Below are 23844 nucleotides of genomic sequence, written 5' to 3' on the forward strand. Positions count from 1 at the left end.
ACTATGGAGGGAAGAAAATTATAATGTAACCTGAAGGTAAAATACAAATATGGCTGTTGTTAAGACCAGAAGCCTTGCCCTTTTTTTTCTTTCTTTGCTGTTTTTTCACCTATTACTTTTCTTTTTCTTTTTTAAAATTTGTATTTTTTTTTTAAAAAAAGTTTTAATAAAACTGTATGCAAGTGTATCTCTTAGTACTGATTTTGCCTGTGGTATAGGATATTTTGTGGTCAGCCATATCCATTCTGGAAGCACCCATTTTTTGGGAATGCCCCGCACAAAGGTTTAGATCAGTGGTTCTCAACCTTTTTAATGCCGCGACCCCCAACCGGTCGTAAGTTGAGGACTACCCAACCGGTCGTAAGTCGAGGACTTTCCCTGCCCGGGAGCACCGCGCATGCGTGGTGCCGTCCCCTGCGGTGGCTGAGGCGTAGCTGGCAAGCAGCAGAGACGGCGCAGGCTGACTACCGGCTGGGCCACCAGGTGGCCCAGCCCAAGGGAGGTAAGGCACCCGCTGGGCCCCACGCGCACCAGCAACCCTCCCTGCGCCCGCCGGCCTCCCACCTCCCACCCCTGGCCCTCTTTTACTGACATTTTTAGTAGTTGCTCAGCAGGGAAACTTCCAGACAGCTCGCCTTCGCTGCAGACAACTTGCAGCACCGTTTGCAGAATGGAACTTTTGGCGGGCTCAGCAGGGCAGAGACAGCCTGGACAATTCCTATTGGCTTTTGAAAGCCAATAGAATTAGACTCTATCCAAAAGAGTCTATTCTATTGGCTTTCAAAAGCCAATAGAATAAAAGGGAGTAGCACAGCTAAGGAAAAGGGGAAAAAATGGCGGACTGTGTTGTTTGGCGACCCCCGTGAAATGGTCGTTTGACCCCAAATGGGGTCCCGACCCACAGGTTGAGAGCCGCTGGTTTAGATTTTGAAAGAGGCTATTGGCCCAGATGTACCCATTGTTTGGGCTTTTTGTCTTGTAATTTAGTTTATGAAAGGGGATGGCTTATAGTTGAGGTGACTAGTAGTTATTTAACTGATGCAAATGACATCAATAATAAAGCTGTGCAACATTTCAGATTTGAAGGAAGAAAGGGACTTTGAACCTTCTGAAGCCAAACATTTCCCATATTGTGCAACTGCTGTGGAGGGCCAAGCCCCTAATCCTGGGGAAAAAGCATTTTTGATTTAAGATGCTGCAGACATCTTTGTGTTTCTACCAGAGTGCTCCAGTTCAGCTTTTTACTTTCAAAATTCACACTGCTGCACATCCTAGTTCAGGGGTAGACAACCTTGACTCTCTTATGACTCGTGGACTTCAACTCCCAGAATTCCTGAGCCAGCATGGCTCAGCATGGAAACCTCTCCCTTTCCCCTCAGCATGGCTGGTTCAGGAATTCTGGGAGTTGGAGTCCACGAGTCATAAAAGGGCCAAGGTTGCCTACCCTGTCCTAGTTGATACTTTGGGATTGTGAATGGGGTTCTCCCCACCCCCATTAATCAGTTTACTTACAAAATGATTGTACAAAAATTGTTATTTAATAAGTTAATTCAGCACAGAGATTTTTGTTCAATATTAAAAGCATGAGCATTAGATTGGATTTTTACTCCCAGCTTATTAAATATAAGGGGGCTCTCCATGTTTTGGAAATAATTTGGAAGAAGAGCTTCAGCTTCAACATCAGCCTACTACTCTCCTCTCTTTATTAAAACATTTTTTTTCTGTTCAAGCCTGTACAAGCTTTAAGAGTTTGTAATAAAGATCTGCTATTTTAAAGATTTGATTAATTAAAGTAGCTTTTTTTTTAGAGCTTGCACAGAAGTGTAACCAAAGGTGTGAACCTTTAATGAATAGCAGAGGTATTCTGAATCATTTTGTAAGCCTGCACAGCTCTATTAAATATTAGCACTTAACAAGATCAGTTTCTTATATTGATTTAGCCAAAAAAGAAATAAAAGTATCTTACTTAATTAAATATTCTGGTTATCCAGCCTCAGTCCCTTTTCTTGGCTGCTTTTTAGCATGATCTTCCTCAGTTGAAGTATAATTTTCATTCTGTCGTACAAGGATGCTCTCATTGTGTTATTTTCCACCTGAGCTCCAATGCATTTTAATCCAGCTGCAGACCAGAGAACCAGTCAGTAGTTCATAGTCTGGGCTCACTGGCACATTAATGGCCCCAAACCTCTCTCAGTGATATAGTTGTGTGGAGAAATGATAAAGCATACATTCGTTAGTGACCATTCAAATTTAGAACAGCGCCGAAAAAAAAATAGCTTCCAGCTGGCCATCACACTTAGGACTGTCACAACATCCCCATGGTAACATAATGCAAATTCAAGTGTGTGGTGATTGGCATGTATTTATGACTGTTGCAGCACCCTGGGGTCATGTGATCACTATTTGCAAACTTCCCAGCCAGTTTCTGACAAGCAAAGTCAATAGGGGAATTTGAATTCACTTATTGACTACGTGATTCACTTAACAACTTCAGCGATTCTTTTAAAATTGTGCCCCCCCCCCCAAAAAAATCAGGCATGTCTCACTTAACCTTGTTTAATAATGGCAAATAAGAGATGAAAAATATTCCTTACTTTCATTTATATGACATTATTGGGAATAGGAATAAGATATGTGGTGGTTTGTATAGATAGCACAATTCATTTGTTGTTTGTTTCTTGCCCCTGTATTTTGGTAAGTGTGCAGCAGTCGACAAGTGATATCCTGCAGTAAGAAAGAGCAGGGCTTTTTTTTCTGATAGAATGCCCAGAACGGAGTTCCGGTACCTTTTTTGGATGGAACCTTATAGAGTAGGGAAGGCGGGTTGTATGACGTGTGTGAGTTCCGGCACCCTTTTTTTTTTTTTTAAAGAAAAAAAAGCACTGAGAAAGACTATACGTCTTCCAAGATAATGTGGGGTGTTGGCCTAGAAACCAGGAGACTGAGTTTTAATCCTGCTTTAGGTATGAAAGCTATCTGGGTGACTTTTGTCCAGTCACTCTCAGCCCAACTCACCTGACAGGATGTTGTCCAGGAGGAAATAGGAGGAGGAAGGAGTATTAGGCATGCTTGCCACCTTGATTTGTTTATGAAAAAGGTGGGTTAAAAATCTTTTTAAAAATAGAAATGCAGTTTAGGAGTAAAAAGAATCCTAAGATTCTTTTAACTATGATGTTAGCAATATAGATTACTTCTTAGTAACATCACAACTTTATCTGTAAGGAAATTAAAATAAACAGGTTTTTAAAGATATACTTGCTGTAAAGAAACAAGGAAGATCTCTGCCTGAGCTATATCATAATGCAGAGCTTGAAAACTAAACCTAGCCCTTCACATAGATAAAATGCCCAGTAACTAAATCAAAAGATTGCATTCCTGAACTGAGTCAACCATATTTGTTGTATTTGAAAACAAAGATGACTCGTGGTATAACACCTACTGCCACTCCTTGCAAAGAAAAGTTGATAGCATTTATGTATTTAAGCAAACAACTGAACAAATGGGAATTTGAGCTAAACCATTTGAGGACTGCTTCAGATCTGCTTGTGTCTCATAGGATGAACATGAATCTGTGTGACTAGTTTTGAATAGACTAGAGCTGGAAGGGACCTTGGAGGTCTTCTAGTCCAGCCCCCCACTCAAGCAGGAGAACCTATATCATCTCAGGCAAGTGACTGTCTAGCCTCTTCTTAAAAATCTCTAGTGATGAGGTGCTCATGATTTCTGGAGGCAAGCTGTTCCACTGGTTAATTGTCCTCACTGTCAGGAAGTTTCTCCTTAATTCCAGGTTGCTTCTCTCTTTTACTCTTTCACAGATCATGCCAAATTGTGGCTTCATCCTAATGTGTAAAGGTTGCGACCCCCTCCCCGCTGACTAGTTGAACTTGTCAAAATCAGACTAATTGTTCTCTAATTCCCTTTTCTCTTTTGTACACAATCTAATATTCCTGAAATGCACGCTGCAAGTGAGCAGTACTTTTAAACTGAGCAAAGCATGCAGGTGACATGCCATAGAATTGCGTAGTTAATGGTTTTAGCCAACAATCTTACTACTTTTATAAAGATGATTCATGTATTTATTATTAGAATTCATTTGTTTGTCATCTCTGAGCTCTTCAGAGCATAGCACAAATATTAAACTATCTAAATAAATATCACCAAGTCTGGAGGGAACAACCAAAATAAATATTCTCTCTGCAGGAGGCAGCAATTTCAACACATAATAACTGAAGGCTCACCAAAAAAGAGGTATTTTCACCATGCCAAGAAAATTGGCACCAAGATGATCTCCAGTGTAAAGTTATTCCAGGAAAGAGAGGCAGTGACTGACAATGTCTGTTGCAGATGACATTCTGTAGAGATAGGAACCCAAATGGAGCCTTTTCTTCACAGTGCTAGCACTTACTTGGGTCTTAAGCCATGTTGACCTTTAATGGTAACATCCAACAACTTTAGTTGTACCCAGTCCTGTGTCTGGTGATAGCAGGATAAAGGCAGAGGTGGAGCTGCAAGCATTATCCATGATAGCCCAAGGTCTTAGCATCAAAGAACTATACAAACTGATCTGAGTATCAAACTGAGGTTTGAGTGCAAAGCAAGGGTCAAGAATGACAGGAACATGGGTCCAGAGTCAGAGATGTATAAAGGCCCCAAAACTGTTCTTACATAGCCCAGGTGCTGGTACAGCAGGTGTGCTGTTTTACCTTTGCTCCACTGCTATATTCTTGGGCTAGGTGCCCTGCCACAATCTATCCTCTCATGATTTGAATCAGGTCCCACCTGCTCAAGCTTATTACCTCCCAAAGCTGCCTGAAGCTTCTGTTTGCCTTCTGGCTCTTCAGGTTAACGCTGCGTCTCTTTAGCCTCTCGTTCAAAAGATTCAGAGAGCGCAATAATACACCTGCAAGCAAACCAGGGCAGCTCTCAAAGCAGCAGTTTATGCAGAATCATCAAGCAGCGTCCCAAAGTGCTGCCTTCTGGATCAGCTGGAGTTTTTAGGTGGTCTTCGTGAACAGCCAAAGGTAGAGTCCATTGCTGTAGTTCAAACAAGAGATGACCAAAGCATGGTGAAAGTGAGCAGGGCCTTCTAATCTAGGAAAGGCATAATTGGTATACAAGATAGAGCTGTGTAGAGCAGTGTTTCTCAACCTTGACAATTTTAAGGCATGTGGACTTCAGCTCCCAGAACTGTGGAATTCTGGGAGCTGAAGTCCACATGCCTTAAAATTGTCAAGGTTGAGAAACACTGGGGTAGAGGCTCTATGCCAGCGGTCCCCAACCCCTGGGCTTCAGCCCACTACCGGGCCACCACCTGTTTGAAACTGGGCCATGGGAGAAATGGGCAAGCCCGCACACATGAAGCTCCACTCACGCGAGTGGCAGACAAGCATGGACGCCAAGCTCCACTGAAGTTCCATTTGTTTGAGTGGAGGGTGCGCGCCCCCATGCACCTCTTGCACAAATGGAGCTGAGCGTGCGCATGCACCTGCTTCTGACACACCCACACCAGACCAGGCCGGTAAAGGTTGGGGACCGCTGCTCTACAGAGCAAACCTTTTTAGGATTTAGCTTCTTGATTTGTTGGCTGAAATCAAGAGTAAACAAAAAGCACGGTGTACTTTTTAACGACATCAGTTGGTTGTTCTAGCTTTTCTTAAACATCATGAACATTCAGAAGTGTAGATTGCCACGCTTCCCCTCTGAAATGATACAATCCAGTCCCCCATCTTATTTCCATTTTATTCTACTATTTGAGGAATCAAGTGAAATTCATTTGGAGACTGATCTGAGGCCATATCAGAATCTATCTCGATGCTAGTTGAAGGTGATGTCGCAGTTTGAACTAGGCTACTGCTTTGGTTACATTTGATTTCTCTGGGAATGGTTTAGAACAGTGGTTCTCAACCTGTTTAATGCCGCGACCCCCAACTGGTTGTAAGTCGAGGACTACTCAGCCGGTCGTAAGTCAAGGACTACTCAACTGGTGCAGCACCGTTTGCAGAATACGGCTTTTGGCGGGCTCAGCAGGGCAGAGATAGCCTGGACAATTCCTATTGGCTTTTGAAAGCCAATAGAATTAGACTCAATTCAAGAGAGTCTATTCTATTGGCTTTCAAAAGCCAATAGAATAAAAGGGAGTAGCACAGCTAAGGAAAAGGGGGGAAAAATGGCAGACTGCGTTGTTTAGCGACCCCCGTGAAATGGTCATTCGACCCCAAATGGGGTCCCGACCCACAGGTTGAGAACCACTGGTTTAGAACCAAGGTTAACGTTTTGAATGTGTGGGACTTCAGTAATATTTCTCTTTCTTCTATCCACAATTGCACCTTTAGTTTGTGATTACATTTGGACTCTTTTGTCTCAATTAAAATTGAGTATCCAGAAAGGTGAAACTTTAGTATCTGTGAACATGAACAGCTGCCAGGATTTTGTTCCTATTATTTGGTCAAAAATCATTAGTGCTTGGCACAAAAATCAAGAAACTTATCATTTATGTGAATCTAGCACAAAAAGATCAGAATCTGTTGTTCTTTTTATAAGTTTCACTTAAAACTGAAGCTTTCTGTGGAGATCTAAATCACTAGAATAAAAGTTGAAATTTTATATACTTTACAATTCATGCATGTTTAAATGTTACAGTTTTAGTGCTTGTTTAGCATCGGACTTCCTTATTTAAAATTGTTGATGCAAAGTTCATAGTTGTTATCGAGGAGGCCATGTTTATTACTCAGCTGTAATGAAGCACAACAGGATATGCTGTTGATTTGTCTAAATTCTCCTTTAGGAATTGATGGGGAGTACAGGTATTATATGTTTCCTCTCTCCTTGAAGCAAACAATTGAACGTAAAGCTTTCTAAAGACTTTATTTCCAATTGTTTGGAAATATTCTGGAAGATTTCCACAGTTAATCTGTACAGTTGGTGGTGTTCACAAGATAAAGGAGAGAAAATATATGTAAATATACAGAGTTGTAAAGAATTATCTTCTTTGGATGGCCCTCGTTTGCCCCATTCACTTTTATGGGGAAAATATTTATTTCTGTTTGTAATTATATCAATTGGTTGGCATGTAGATTGCCAGGAACATGTGTCCAATCACATGTTTGTACTTGTACATGTTACCAGATCATCAGGTAACAGCATGTATGCCACTACAAGTCATTTTATTAATTAATTCCAAAAGGATGCCGGAGGAAGGATGTTGTGATTTGGAGTTTTGCCTGCCAGTTAAATAGTGGTTTAGTATGGCAACAGAAAGGATCAATTGGAAGTAAAGAAGTCATCAGTTTAAATCACACCTTGGCCATCTCTTTTGCAAAGAGCATCATCATAGGATAGCCTTTACTGTGTACGTGTTACTCTAAGCTTCTTAAGATAAGTTATATAAGATATTGTCAGCAGTATAAAAGGCTTTATAAGAACACTTATGTGGAATCAAGGCTTGTGATGAATGCAGGCTTTAGTTCCTTGTCACCAACGTCTTCTATGAATCATTCACCTGTTAAAAAATATTCTGTGTTTTATCTTGTGCTTGGAGTGCTGGCATGCATGGAATGTGTGTTGCAAGCTCCATGAGAGCACTGGCTTTAAGAACTTAAGTCTTCTTTTAAATGGAAACCACGCTGTCTGAGCTATGAAGCACTCTTGAAGATGGTTCATATCCCTTAGTTCAATTGAAATGTACTTGGCATATGCTAATTTCCTCAAAAAGCAGATTGCTTGGCCTGCTGAGTTTTACATCTCTTACAATATGTGTCACGTTTTCCCCCATGCAAGAAAATAATCAAGCCATGAAAACTTGTAGAAGAACAAACTAATTTGGGAAGGTGAGGTGGGAGTTGTAGAAAAAGCAATTAGATGACAGCCTGAGCCTGGACCAATAAAATGGGAAGAAAAATTGATAGGCTTCAGAGCTTACCATTCCGCCTGGGCTCCCCTCCCTTTAAGAAATGTTTTATATATTGCAGTTGAAAACTCACCAGCACTGAGCTATAATTTCTGTGGTTTTTGTAATTGGATATTAGCTTTCAGGAAGGAAGAAGAGAGAACACCGTGGTACAGAAGTTAACAGATGATTTTTCAAGTTTATATCCTTTCTGAAATCACCGTAATTAGCCAGCTAGCAGGCTCCAAAGAAATTTCTCTGAATATCTTTCTTAGAAGTATTGTTGCGTTATTCCCTGCCCTTATTTTATCATCGGGTTAGTTCGCATCTGCTTTGCAGATTTGCTTTCTTGGTTTTTGCTGCAATCATTTCCAGCTAAATGGAAATGCTACTTTAAAAAAAGCTTTTTGTTAAGTCCAGCATTTTGCAAGTTCCAAAATAAATTCCCAACAATACAATGAGCATACAGAGACATGCATGCATACAGAAAAAGTCTCAGAAACTCACAGCATGAATCAAACATTCGACATGTTGAAATATTGAAATACATTTCAGACTATTAATAAGAATGGATATCTTTGTCTATTGCAATGTCTGCATGCAATAGACAAAAGATATCAACTGTCATCTAGAGGGCCACAGCTGCCTTTGTATGGCATCACTGGGGCCATGTTTCAAAAGTGGAAAGGAATCGGGTCATTTGGGGGAAGGATTCAGAGATTTTAAGAGCAGATTAAGGTATATCCAAGGATTAAGCCGCTCATTTTGCCCCTAAACACTCCAAAATACTAAAGATGACCTAAATGTTCCCCCACTTCCCCTGGAAGCCAAAGAAGAGATTCTACTTCTTGGTGAAACCCCAGCGGGTCTGTACAACTATTAGGGTTGTAGCAATCCCCATCATATCTAGTTGTGAGAGGTTTTGGAGTATTAATTTTAGTTCAAAATGTCATTCGAGTCTGAGGAAGTGTGGTTAATTTAAAAGTTGATAAGTTTGTGACTAGGCTAGTTTCAAAGCATGATTTATGAAATTTTTATCTGTAAACTGCCTAGATTCACTTGGACGGTAAGATGGGTGGCTCTAAATTTGATAAATAAGTTCCTTGTTTCAACAAATTTAAGATGCCTCTTCCCCTTTCTCAAATTTTAAATTTAAATATTACACTGCATAGTCTGGAAGTTGAGTGATGGCAACTGGACTTCTTCTCTTTTTTTGGTTTGAAACATTTCGCTGCTTATCCAAGTAGTTTCTTCAGTGATTATACTGAGTTTTATCATTGTATCTATTATCATACATTTTATCTATTATCATCACGCTTGCTCAAAAATTTGAAGTGCAAAGGCAAGAATGAAGCATGCAAGCCTGAGGCATGCATAAAGCTGATCATGGCATCAGGATGCTGAGAAACCTAATTTCATATATGACACCAGACTATGAGAATAATTTAATTAAAACAATTATACACAAGCATTGACCCCAAAGTATGGCTGTGTTCTTTTCTTTTGTCTGCTTGTAAAACATATCACCCGGAGAATTTTAAGACATTATTTTAAAAGTTAAAATGTAAAACAAACTAGGAGAAAAACAGAAAGGAAGTGAAAGGAAAATTGGGAATAACATTTAGAACAACTTCTGTACAAATGATAATATAATTGATATGTGTTCTTATGTTTGGATATAGTCATTCTTTATGTTGACTTTCAGGTAGTGAAATTATATAGGTGCTTAAATATAACTGATTTGGTGAAAGATGACTTTTTGGCTTTTAAGATAGTAAAAATCCCAGTTTATTCTACAGGTGATCATAGTACCCACCTTAGCCTCCATGGTACTACTGGTGATGGTTTGGCCGATGATGGAACAGCTTTGGAAGAAGGGGAAGCTAGTCCGGATGCCCAGCCACAGCAAGTCCGAAGGATGCGCAGAGAAGCCTGCACTTGTCCTTATTGCAAAGACAATGATGGGAGGTAAGCTTGTGCTGTAAATTTTGAGTGGACTCTGATGCAAAGGTCAATGAATAAATGAAGGGATTGCCATAGACTCCTGCTTTAGTTCTTTAGAAGTAGAATTTCCAGTTTGGGAAGCATGTTCCGTTGGGAATACAAGCTTTAAGTCAGAAACCCTAACATGTATGAAGTTCAGCTCTCTTGTGTATATTGTCCTGCAAGGTAAAAAGGTTCCCCAAATCATGTAATTTGACAAAGTTGGCACTGTTTGCTTGCTTGCAATGTTAATAGCTGATTACAGCAGGCTGAAAGTGGTTTACAATATGTAAGATCCATAAAGACATAACATTAAATCAGTGTTTCCCAAACTTGACAATTTTAAGGCATGTGGACTTCAACTCCCAGAATTCCACAGCCAGCGTTGCTTAAAATTGTCAAGTTTGGGAAACACTGCATTAAATAATTTCTGTGCTGTATAGATTGTGGGAAAGGGATTACATCTAGAAACGTGTAACAGTTGATTCAATATTTACTTTGTTCCATGCTAAGTAGCTACCAAATTTGTGCAAGTATACATCACTCTCTTTTTCCTCTGTGTTAGCAGAGCATTATCTTTCTGAAAACAGTTGCATCTTGCTTTTCCTGAACTATCTGTGCTTTTTCAGGAGATGTAAATAGCTGCTGTAGGGATATGTAACTTATAGACGCTTTCAAAATATGAGAGAACAAGCATTGCGGAGACAATAACGTGTGATTTAAAGATTGTCCAGTGTGTCTTGATAAAGTGTCTTCCTTGTCTTATTCTGGCATTCTAGATCTTAGTTTTGGATTTGTACTCCTTTAATAGTTACTTTGTTATTATTAAAGGACTACAAATCCAAAACCACCCATTTTGCCCCCATTATATTACTGGAGAGTTTGTGATTAGATTTCCGTGGAGGGCAGTGACTTCAATTCTAGTGTTCATGGCAACCACCAAGAAGATGATGGATAATTCTATGTTAATAGTAGCTCTTCTTTTTTTGCCATGGGGCAAAACAAATGGTAAGCAAACCAATTTACCTGATTAACTCTTTTATACGTCACCCTTTTTAGGGGCTCTGGGGACCCCGGCAAAAAGAAGCAACACATCTGCCATATCCCAGGCTGTGGGAAAGTGTATGGAAAGACATCTCATCTGCGAGCTCATCTTCGATGGCATACTGGTGAACGGCCATTTGTTTGCTCATGGACGTATTGTGGCAAGCGTTTCACACGCAGTGATGAGCTACAACGACACAAGCGAACACACACTGGTAAGCGCAAGGAGTTCCTGGGCCTGAGCAACAAGTACTGTGGTAGCCTGAGGTGAGGGAGAGGTTTCAAAAGAGTTTTGTGTTGGGCTCTTCTTTGTTAACACAGCTATATAAGTAGAGCAACATCTTAGTTATTCAGAATAAATTGGAACATTTAAGTAAAGCGTATGACACCTTCTTGGTTTACTGCATGTAAAAGTGCTCCCTAGCACATAAAGTTTTTGCATCATGGGTGTAATGTCAGACTTTGTCTACAGTTACAGCTACTATATGCAGCATTGCTGCTTTTAAAAAATGCAGTGGTAGTTTTGGAACAAATACCTCCTTGCCTTAGACGTTTTCAAAAGGAAATAACATTGCTATAAAAATGCAGTGGGGATGTGGAAACAGAAAGTGCTTTGAAAATAAAGTTTCCGGAATGTATTTGCATTATTCGAAACAACTCACTGTAATTGTATATATAAAACTGCAAATTTAAAAGTATTACTTAGAAACAAAACAAAATAACCCAGCTGGCAAAAGCTTATGTATGATTATAAAACAGAAATAAATATTATTTTATTTTATTTGCTCTTTATTTTAAGGGTTTGTAAACGAGCCTTGAATTGAATAATAGTAATAATAATAATAATAATAATAATAATAATAATAATAATAATAATAATCCGCACTAGATATTGGAGTTCCTGGATATCTGGTGAAAAATGGGTTACAGGACTCAGGACTGTTGGCTGAGCAACCAGGGCCAGCAGCTGCAGAACTACTGGAAGAAAAGGTGTTTACCCGTCGCAGATACACAGGGATGGAAAACAAAGAAATAATGATCTGTTACTACAGATCAAGTCCAACAAGACGAGGATATCTAAAACGAATGCACGAATTCTGGAAAGACCAACATCCAGAATCAGAAATAACAGAACAGAGACTAGCAGATCAACGCCGATTTATAACACGAAATAAAGTATTTACAGAAACAGAATTGGACGAACTGCAAAGGTTTACCCAGGGCAAAGAAATCCAAGCCTTACAAGAAGTAATTCAGAATGTAGAGGCAAACCAGGGGGAGTTGGCAGTGAAAGAATCCAGTAGAGATATACAACTGTTCTCATTTGGAAACCAGGCACCTCTTCCTCAGGAAGAACAAAACCCTCTAACTAAAGAAATAAAAGAATTGAAACAAAGAATAACTGAGCATCTAGAACAGCACAAAAACAACAGAATAAGGCTGCCTGCATTGAAGCTTGTTCCAAAGAAACAGCTAGCACAAGCATTAAAAGATGCAAATACTGCAATATCAAGTATAAGCACCAATTCACTGCAAGAAACAAACCAACTAATGTACAGCACAGCTGCAGTTATAACAGAATACCTGGGATGCAAAATCAACAAAGAAGAAAAACAAACAAACAGTGCACCAGAAAAATGGAAGGTTAGACTAGAAAATAAGATCAGCAAGTTAAGATCACATGCAAGCAAGCTAGAACAGATGAAAGAAAAGAAGCTGAAGAACAAGAAGACCAAGAATACCTAATCAAGAAATACCACTTAGAAACAAGGAAGATCAAGGAAGCACTGGAAATAATAAAGCAACAAATAACAGCTATAGCCAGGAAAATCAGTAGATATGAAGCTCGAATTGCAAACTATAGGCAAACCTCCAATTTCAATCCAATCAGAAACGTTTCTACCAATCCATCAATGGAGAAACTGCAAGGAATCAGTCAGTACCTGACAAGGAAGAAACAGTGCAATTCTGGAAGCAGGTATGGGATAACCCAAAGAAATACAACAAGGATGCGCTTGGTTAAAAGAAGTGGATGCAAATAAAACAGAAGTTGAAATGAAAGAACTAGTAATAACAACAAAAATGGTAGAAAAAAGAGCAAAGAAAATCAAAAATTGGTCAGCACCAGGTGAAGATGAACTGCATGGGTTTTGGTTGAAACATCTAACTGTTATACACCCACTCATTGCCAAGCAGTTCAACAATATACTACAAGGAGGAGAAATTGAAAAGTGGCTAACAACTGGGAAAACCTACCTAATAATGAAAAATCCAGCAAAAGGGGCAACACCAGGTAACTACAGGCCAATTACCTGCTTACCAACAACTTTCAAATTACTAACTGGTGTAGTAGCTGATGCAGTGCAACAGCATCTAGTTGAAAACAATCTCTTTCCACCTGAGCAGAAAGGAAACCGCCCCAACAGCAGAGGAACAAAAGATCAACTCCTAATAGACAAAATGATCTTGGAAAACTGCAAGAAAAGGAAGACCAACCTGAATGTGGCATGGATTGACTACAAAAAGGCATTTGACTCTCTGCCACATGACTGGATAATCAAGTGCCTAGAAATAACAGGAGTCAGTAGAAACATCAGAAAATTTGTGCAAAGATCGATGGCACAATGGAAGACACAGTTGCAGATCAATGGTGAGAAGCTGGGAGAGGTTAATATCAAGAGAGGAATATTTCAAGGAGATTCATTATCACCATTACTATTTGTTATTGCACTGTTTCCTCTGTCAACAATACTAAATAACTCAGGACATGGTTATCAAACATCAAAAACTCTGCTAGACTATCCCACCTCCTTTATATGGATGATCTGAAGCTGTATGGAAAAACATCATCTGAAATAGAATCGCTGCTCAACACTGGTCCGTATATATAGCCAAGATATTGTAATGGAGTTTGGCTTGGACAAATGTGCCACACTTACTATCAAACAAGGAAAAATAGTGAAAACTGAAGGAATCAAGATGCCCCACGAAAATAACATTAAGAGTCTGGATGAGGAAGAGTACTACAAATACTTGGGTATCCTTCAAGCTGACAACATCAAGCACACTGAAGTCAAGAAAAAGATTAGAGGTGAATACATCAAGAGAGTGAAGAAGATCTTAAAATCCAAACTCAATGGAGGAAATACCATAAAGGCAATCAACACCTGGGCAATCCCAGTCATTAGGTACACAGCTGGAATAGTGGACTGGACTCAAGCAGAACTAAAAGCAATGGATAGGCAGACCAGAAAAATAATGACAATGAATCATGCCCTTCATCCACGCAGTGACATTGATAGACTTTATCTACCAAGGCAAATAGGTGGGCGTGGAATGCTACAAGTACATCAGATGGTTGAAGAAGAAAAAATGGCTTTGGAAGAATATCTGAAGAACAATGATGAAGATGCACTGAAATTAGTATATCAGGAAAGCTTACTAACTACTGGATAGACCAAACTGGCCTACAAGAAAGACCAAATGAAGAACAGAATAGAGGCATGGGAAGACAAAGCACTACATGGCCAATACATGAAAAAAATAGCTGGGAAAGCAGATAATAATAAAACCTGGCAATGGCTAAGAGCAGGAAAATTGAAGAAAGAGACCGAGGGACTAATTCTGGCTGCACAAGACCAAGCCTTAAGGACAAATGCATACAAAGTCAAAATTGAGAAGACAGCAACAGACAGTAAGTGCGCCTATGCAAAGAAGCTGAAGAAACAGTGGACCATTGGTAAGCTGTTGCAAGAAGATTGCACAGACTGATTACAAGCAGCGGCATGACAAAGTAGCAACAATGGTGCATTGGAAGATCTGCAAAAAATATCATTTGCCTGTAAGCAAAAACTGGTGGGATCATAAAATAGAGAAAGTCATAGAAAATGATAAAATTAAACTGCTCTGGGACTTCAGAATTCAAACAGACAAGCACCTGCAACATAACACCCCAGACTTAACAATTGTCGATAAGAAAGACAAAAAAGTCTGGATAGTGGACGTGGCAGTGCCTGGAGATAGCAGAATAGAAGAGAAAGAACTGGAGAAGATAACAAAATACAAAGACCTACAAATAGAAATAGAAAGACTGTGGCAAAAGCAAGCAAGGGTAGTACCAATAGTCATAGGCTCCTTGGGTGCAATCCCAAAACAACTGGAGCACCACTTGAACACCATTGGCATTGACAAATTCGCTATTAGTCAATTGCAAAAGGCGGCCTTATTAGGAACTGCTTCCATCCTGCGACGATATCTGTAATACCATCAAACATCCACATCTGCCTATCCCAGGTCCTGGGTAAGGACTCGATAGGTAGACAAAATGCCAAATCCAGTCTGAACATCTGGCTGACTGTGCGATGATCGATAATAATAAAAAGTTGGAAGGGACCTTGGAGGTCATCTAGTCCCACCCCCTGCTCAGGCAGGAAACCCTATACTATTTCAGACAAATGGCTGTCCGGTCTCTTCTTAAAAACTTCCAGTGTTGGAGCATTCACCACTTCTGGAGGCAGGTTGTTCCACTGGTTAATTGTTTTAACTGTCAGGAAGAATAATTAACCAGGATATAAAACAAGAGTCATATGAATGGGCAAATAATGGCCAGAATCATGTGGGAACATTCAATTCAGTAAAAATTTCACCAAATCAATAATAAAACTGGACCTTTTTCAAATTGAAACCTAAGAATTGGTTTTTAATTTTGTATCTACTGTTGTTAATATTGTAATATCTATGATTTTTATTGTAAGCCGCCCAGAGTCACTTTGCAGTGTGGGGGGCATATAAATTTAATGAATAAATAAATAAATAAAATAAAATAAACTATGCAAGGACGTGGCATTTAAAATGTCTCTCTTATTTTTAGAGGTTACTTTGTAAAAACTTATTTGGATGCCTAATATTTGTTGAAGGTAACAAAACTGAAATATTTTCATAGAATGGGGAAAAGCAAGTGTTTAATAGGCATATGACTGGTATAGTTGGATAGTATAAGACAGATGTCTCTAAGGAAATCTACTCTCCAAAAAGAAGCCAGAGCAAAATAGGCTCCCACATAGGGCATTGTTATTAATTTTTGTATATAGATGTCCCTGAAGATCTTAAGAAGAGGCTTATATGGATAAAAGCTTCTCTTGATATAAATAAGGCTCTAAAAATAATAAGGTTTGTACTGCTCTGAGAAAGAAATAGAACTGGAATAGGTGTCATTGAGTTTGCCCTTCGTAAGTATTTTCTCTAAGTAGGGTCCTGCATAGGCCCAATTCAGTAACCTAAACTGGAGGTTACAAGAGTGTGAACGATACCAAGTCTGCTTGTGGTTTGATACACTTTTTGCCGATTCTCTAAAAAGAGGACGCGGTTCCTGATGGGAAGATGGTGGGCTACCATGTTTTAATGAAACGGAATGGCTTCATGACTGTTTTCTTTCTTCAGGAGAGAAAAAGTTTGCCTGTCCCGAGTGTCCCAAGCGCTTCATGAGGAGCGATCATCTTTCCAAGCACATCAAGACCCACCAAAACAAGAAGGCAGGCGCACCCAACAGCGTGGCTATGGACGTCTCTGCCGTCTCCATCGATGCAAACGCCTCTACGGAGAGCGCCGGTGGAGCAGCCCCTTCAGCCCTCATTGCAACCAATATGGTGGCCATGGAAGCCATCTGCCCAGAAGGCATCGCACGCCTTGCCAGCAGTGGCATCAATGTCATGCAAGTGGCCGATCTCCAGTCGATCAACATCAGTGGCAATGGATTTTGAGGATCTGTCTGATAGTGTACAAACGTGGGATTCTCAAGGTCCAAGAGATGCCTTTCAGGTGACGGAAGATGGGGACTCAGCTGCCACATCTAGCTTTCAGATACCTTTTCTGTCTCCCGGGAATATTGTGTGCAGAATAGGGTCTGCTTGCTGTATAGTTCAGCCTGGTGATGCCTAGAGTGAATACTTGGGAAAAGGGGATGGCCCAGAACTGATTGATTGATTAATTTTGTTTTGCTTTTTCTTCCCCTCCCCCCATTAGGTCTCTTCACCTTTATTAGGTACCCCAAAGCCATCATGCCTTGGTTCTAAATGTATATGATCATTGAAATACTTTTTAGCAGAAAAAAAATCTATATTATTATTGTTATTATTATTGTAATTATATAAAATTATAAAATATGTTCTTTTGGATGAAAGAGATTAAAAAGTGCTGCAACCAAAGTCTTTGGTTGTAGTTCAGATGCCTTAACTTGGAACTTATTGAGCTGTTAAACGGCGTTCAGGCTTATGTTCAGATGCTATATTGCATTTTAATTGTAAGTATAAAAATATAAATTTAGCTTTTCTTGTGCTTAACTTTTAGGTTTCTCTCTCCCCCCCCCCCCAATGTTCTCTTCCCTTATTTGATTAGACTCTCATACCTAAAAGTTACTTCCTGATAATTTCCACTTTTCTCTATTTGGAGAAAAGAGTGTCTATTTAAGGTCCCTGTCATCATTTTTTTCTACCCAAAGTGATAGGGTCCATGACCCACTGTGTGTTCTGAACTTGCAAGGGAAACTGACCCTAAGGAAAGATGAAGACATGACATACAATTTTATGTTCCTCGCCTTCCAAATGCATGAATTCAACTTTTGGCCGAAGGGGAATTCTTTTTAGTTCCTAGCATGAAGCAGTGAATCTTCTTTGTTTAAAGTATTTGTGCTCTAAGAACACCAGGAATCTTAAGGGTGTGGTGGAGAGATCTTTATATATGTTATGGTTCAACTCAAGCCATTGTACTGTAGCGCAAGTTGGAACTATAGTATTGGACTCTGTTGTTCTTTTGTTTAAGATCTTGACAAATGCTACAGCCATGTAGTTAAAGGAGAAATGTACGTTTGGGTTCTTTTATCTTGAGATACTGCATTGCTGTGAAACACTTAAGGGACTTGCCCAGTTCTTTCCAAATTGACAAATGGCCCAATATTTGGCTCAGTTGCTGGGTGCTCCATTGAGAATAAATTCTGAATTGGCTTTTTTTTATCTCCTATTTGTAACTTTTTAGCAATTTAGTGCTTGCTAGCCAGCCTGCTCCCTTTACGAGGTTACATACATCCTTATGAGAACAATTATTATGAGGAAATTGCAACAAAGGGAACTAAAGTGGTTCAAATACCACAGAAATGAAGTGAAGACCAGTGCTTATGAGATAAAAAGAGACGGGGAGGAAAAGGGAGGCTTGAAAGTAGTTAAAGAATCTCTGTTAAGGAACGGAGCCTTATGACCCTCAACCTCCCATCCCAGTAAGTCTTCAGACAGTTTAGGCATCATTCCTAAAACCTCTTCTGTTTAGTGTGAACCATTTAGACATGTCTGTTTAGTACCTTACCAGATCACTCGGCTGATCGGTCCTATGTCCTTTCCCCTCTGCTAATTAAAAACAAGGTAGCATGACAGATTTTTTTTTTTTTACTAAGTATTGAGGGAAATCTTCAATTGTCACATAGCCTTCATGAAGCTCCTGCCTCTTGCATACTTCAGTACTTGTCATGTGCAAGGTAAATTGCTATGTCCCAGAAAGTTCACAAAAGGGTCCATGAATTGTTGCTGGGGTATTTATAGCTGGCCATTCTTTGTGGTTTTCCGTTGCTTTGCTCTGAAGTTCTGTCATCACTTCACTCCTCAGTAGCATATAAAACCAGTTTATTGTTTTTCTCTGCCTTCAATATAAAGTGTTGTGTTGGTAACATTTGGATGCCCCTCTTGCCATGTCCTGTTCTATTTTCCTTTTATTATGTTATCTGGAGCCGTACCAGAATCATATGAGATATATATATGATGAGATATATATATGATGTGATATGATATATATAATATGATATATATACACTCATATATTGCAGTGGTTTAGCAGAGCTGAATTATGACATCACTTTTGTCAGGGACAGGGGAAAAGATCATTTTTCCTTCCTCAGGACAACGCTAGAGTTAAGATTAACCGTCCCCACAATTGTCCAGGTGTTTGCACCTGCAGATCCTTGGAGTCCCTTGCCTGGAGTTGGATAGCGCTTTCCCAGTCTTTTATTGAGTTTTTAAAAAGAATATTCTTGTTTCACAAATGCTGTTTGTTGAGCTGAGAGAGGATGGAAACAAGACCAAAAAGCATGAGCATTTTAACACATGTCAAAAATAAGAAAGCCATGGTGTAAATATTTGACTTCTGTAGTGCTTGTGAATTGTTTGTACTGATGAATTGATGATTTTGCTCAATTTACTTTGGCTGAGGTGAAATTATCACTCCTTGCTTAGCCTTTTCCCTTTTTCTCAGTGATTTCTCTCTTCATTTTGATGGATTGGAAAGGACAGACTTATACCAGGAATGTAAGAAACGTACAACAGATATAAAGTAACGTACCACCAGGAGGACTGAGTAAGTAGCTGTAACTCAAGCATTTTTATTAAGAAAGAATTTCCTTGTCACAGTAGTAGGGATTTGTGGTCTTCCAGGTACTGCTGTTAGATCAGAGGTAAAGCAGATTGTATTTCTAATATGGTGCAAACTCAATATTGCTTCAAAAGCAAGAGAAGGTTTTAGGGTCTTGAAGTTGGATATTCCAGAGACTCAAGGATTGTAATCATCTTGATAGAAGATGATTTTTACTATGATAGATTTCAAGTACTGCAATACTCTTAACTAAATTAATTGGATTATTATTTGCCATAGTGAAGGGAAGCTTGATGTTCTAGATAATTTAGTCCCATACAGTATGCAGCAATAAATAAACTGCCTCATACCTCAAGTTGCTGGCTTATTCCTGCTATTTTAAACCCCCTGCTTCAAGAATGTCTTAGTTGCAGTAATTGTTTTGGGCTGGGGGGTGGGGAGCAGTATGATATCTGTGATGCCATAAGTTATCGTCTGATTTTCAAATTTGGGAAAGTAGAAACATGGTGGCTTTTTTTTTTAAGAAAAAAAATTAAAATGCTACAGAACTCATTGACATCTTTGTTTACACACACAAACTTACTATACACACATACAACATGTATATGCTTATGAAAGATTGCAGGATAGTTCCCACTATCTGAATGGATAGCTGATTTTTTTTCCCCCTTTAAACTTCTCTATAATGCCAGATTTGTGCTTGTTAATAGCATCCATTCTCAAGTATCTGTTTTCTTAGCAGATGTGGTGTTAATGGAAATGCTGTTATGATCTAATCATTTTTTTTCTGCTACAGAAAATACCAGTAGCATTTTTTTTCAAGTGCTACATTTGAAAAAGCCTGTCTATTCATATTTACACACTTTTGCCAATGAGAAAACGGCATCCTTTAAAAAAAAAAAAACTTGCACCAGGCAGTTTTGTTATTTTGGACGTTACTTTCCCACTCAGTTCAATGTGACTTGTAGAAGGAATCCATCTATAAATCTGTAAATGAAACTTTTTAGTTTACAGCTATTGCTACAAGTCAGGAAGCCAGAAGTAGGGTTTCCAGTTAGTGATAGAAACCCAATAAATCTCTGAAGTATGAACACCTTAGGAAGGGAAGATGCTGTTATAAATCTCATTACTTTTGAGGGGGGGGGTGAGCATTTTTGTTAGTAATAACCTAAATCTTAAAAGTAGGCTGGGAGCATGGAAGAATTCTGTTTGGGGAATACTGGGGATTTTAGGTCCTTTGGTAGATTGCCGTATTTATTTCTCCCTAAGTGGTGTATCTCATTGCAGTACCCGGTGACAATTGCAATTGTGCCTTTTCGTCATACGCTTTTTTCTGAGCTTCTGCTAGAATCAAAGGTATTCTCTGCAATGTCCAAAGTAAATATATGCTTGGTATATGCCAAATATTTAGCAGAGTATTGAGGAAAGTGGTCTTTACAAAGATTATATTGCATAGTAGCATTGAATTCCTTACGTATGTGTCCCTCTTTTTTCCCACCCTCCACTCTGACCTAAAAATGCTCTTTTGGTCTTCAGCCAAGGAGAAATTTTCAACTCAGGTCATATTTTTTTCTTCTTTCGTGTGTAAATAATATTGTCTGAAATAGGCTCTTATGTATACTATCACTGAACATAATAGCAGTTACAGAAAAATTTACAGAAAAACATGCAGTAAGTGCCTTTCCTGGAACTCAAAAAAAAAAAAGTTAAAATCAAAAGTTTTCTATGGAAATTATCATTGACTTGACCACCTCGTTTGTCTCCTTGACTCCTTCAGTAGCACTGTGTTGAAGTTCGAATTTTGCATTCCATCTAAACTCCTGTTTAGTTTTTATTTTATGTGCTGGGGCATGAATTGCCACCCGTATCATAGCATCACTTATATTTCTCTTCTGTCGCAAAAGAGCTTTGCTTGCATCATTTAGTTTTATCTCTCAATAAGACAAGAACTCAGATCTTTAAAGTCTTAACGTAACCATGACTGTTTATTATGTCTGCTTGCATGCACAAGAGATGCATACTACTACCATTTGAAATAGTGCCCTGGGAAAATTTTGATCTCTCTGTGTGTGAGTAGCCATGTAGGAAAGTCTTTGGTGCAGGAAGATCTGGCCTCTACCTTCTGTTTCCCTTTGGAGTGTTTATCATTTTAGATTTTAAGAAAAGAGTTGTCCACACTTTTAAGCGACAGCGCGTCCCCCATTTGGTCCCACCTTCCCCTCATTTTCAGTTTTGTTTTATAACATTGTCTGCAGTGACCGTTCTTGTGATCCGGTCAGAATGATAGCATGATCCTTGGTTATCTGCTTGGGTTGAGAATGTCTGTTGCTTCCAAAAGATGGCCTCTGCTTACAAAGGCACCGTTCAGTTTTACACATACAAAAGCTAAAATAACATTCTTTGCTGTGTGTGTATGCTCAAAACAAAGCTCAGTTATTTGTATGATCAGCACTATTGGCAGACTTGAGTTGTGTTTGAAAAAAGAGAGAGAGAGAAAGAGCATCCCTTTCCGGAGGTTATTTTTTTTAGGGTGAGGTTTGTTGTCTTATTGAATACTTTCCCATCATAGATGGAAGGGCTTCATGAATTTTGAAAGTGACTGTCCAGTGAGAGAGGGCAGGGTAGCCATTATTTGGATGTATGCTGCATGTGTGAATGTGTCTCAATTCCAAGAACGTTATTAATTGAAGATCATTTAAACATGTAGTTGCAAGCTGGGTCTGGGAAAAGCTTTCCTGAGCCTCTGTTTATGTAAACTGGCCTTAACATAAAATGTGTACAGAAAAGGAACGCCCCTCTTCCAGATGGTAAAGCCTGTTTAATTTTTATATTATCTTAAAATTACTTGCAATGCTGTTTTTTGGACTAAAATGTGCCTTGCCTTTTATAAACAAGAATTGTATATAGTTAAGCCAATGCCATCAGCCTTAAGAGATCTCTGTAGCATTTTGTGCCTTTAGCCAGACTTTTCTATATTAAATCTTGTCACAGTCCAGTTTAAATGGGCCACTAGAGTCCAATAATTAATTTAATTTTCCTAATCCACTGGGAAAAAGATGAGCACTTGCTTTCCCCGTGCTTTGTGATGGTAGTTGAGCAGGAGGGAATTTCAGCTCAGATTCCATTCAATAATGCATGTACTCTGATAATCTTTAACAACAATTTTACATTATCTCCAACAGCTTGTAATTCTCTTCCATAGTAACATCGCTGCCTCTACATTTGTTCCCAGGAAGTGGGGAGGTGAGAAGTGATCTAAGGTGGATGCGTGTTTTTTTTTTTTAATTTTTGTTTTTCTGGTGCTTATAGCACAGCTCTGCAGTCACTTAAGCCAACCTGTAACACTGGCAATAAAATAATTTTGTCTATTCTATGTAAAAGACTGTTTGTTTTATCTTGTAATAATGTATATGCTTTTTTTAAAAAAAAATCCAATTACCTATGTAATGATGTCTGAAACACTTTTAAAAAGTGCTATTTTTGTACAAAGATTAAAATAGTTTGCCTCCTTTGTATACTGATTACATTTTTTAAATGAAAGGAATAAACAAGTATCTACAGAGTTTGTATTTAATCTGGCTGGCCATATGGATTGTGTATGTCTTTACTCTTCTACTTTGCCCCAGTATTTTGCTATAACTCACTGCAAAATCATGATTTCATATTGTTTCATATTTCTGGTTACTTTACATTGCTGGCTTCATATTTTAATATGGACACTGACAGCCAAGTTTTAAACAACTGATAGTGTTCCTTAAACATGTTGATACAGTACTGAACTACAGTATCCTCTACCTTAATTTTCTAATTTTTTAATTTTACAGGATCCACATGAGGCTCAGAGTCCTGGTTGAAAATAAATGAGACGCTGAAGCAACATTGTCTTATGAATACAATTAAAAAGCTAAACTCTTTCACTAGTAAGAAAGTTACACAGTGTAAGAAAAAATTCACATGACAACAGAATGTGGTCAAAATATGTCCCTTTAAAAGTGTTATTACTGGTATATCTTAGGTCGGCAATCAAATTCTTCAGTGCATTTGATAAATCATATGAATATAAACAAAACCATACAATTTGTTTTCTGCTTGATGGCTAATCATTCTGCTTGATTGAACCCTAATTGAGAACTAGCAAGGAGAAAGCCACTTGTCCCCCAATGCTGGCAGAGTAAGCTACAGAGTAAGCAAACCCCACGCTGACTTAGCATTGATGGCGTTACAACAACCAAGCTCGTAGAGTACCAAGGACTCCATAGTTTAATTCTGAGCTACTGTACATTTATTCGCTTCTATTGGTAAAGTCACCTAGCTGGCTTTGTGCCTACGATAGGACTAGAAACTAGAAATCACAAGCTCCTGGTTTCTAGCCTGCTGCCTTAATCACTACACCAAACTGGCCCCATAACAACCTTTGGGTGTGGACTTTCTTCTAAGCGTACCAGAGCGTAGGAATTTTGATTCTTGGAAGCTCTCCCCTTTTCTGCTCTTTCGGGGGTTATGTTTTCCAGTCTCTTACTAAA

At 38.9% G+C, this 23844-nt stretch overlaps 1 protein-coding gene across 11 annotated transcripts in view; it reads left to right on the plus strand.

Annotated features, from left to right (window-relative positions):
• The window catches only part of SP1 (Sp1 transcription factor), a 44215-nt gene extending 21320 nt beyond the window's left edge, over nt 1-22895 (plus strand). For all 11 annotated transcript variants that reach the window (XM_039347759.1, XM_039347764.1, XM_039347754.1 and 8 more), the window contains exons 4-6: nt 9685-9853; nt 10928-11127; nt 16352-22895. In XM_039347759.1, the coding sequence (XP_039203693.1) occupies nt 9685-9853; nt 10928-11127; nt 16352-16671 (689 nt within the window). In that variant the 3' untranslated portion in view covers nt 16672-22895. The remainder of the gene's footprint in view (nt 1-9684; nt 9854-10927; nt 11128-16351) is intronic.
• Nucleotides 22896-23844: the final 949 nt, after the last annotated feature.

The sequence above is a fragment of the Crotalus tigris genome, unplaced genomic scaffold (assembly GCF_016545835.1).
Source record: "Crotalus tigris isolate CLP2741 ecotype Arizona unplaced genomic scaffold, ASM1654583v1 scf7180000018101.4720394464:4744507, whole genome shotgun sequence".
Taxonomy (NCBI): domain Eukaryota; kingdom Metazoa; phylum Chordata; class Lepidosauria; order Squamata; family Viperidae; genus Crotalus; species Crotalus tigris.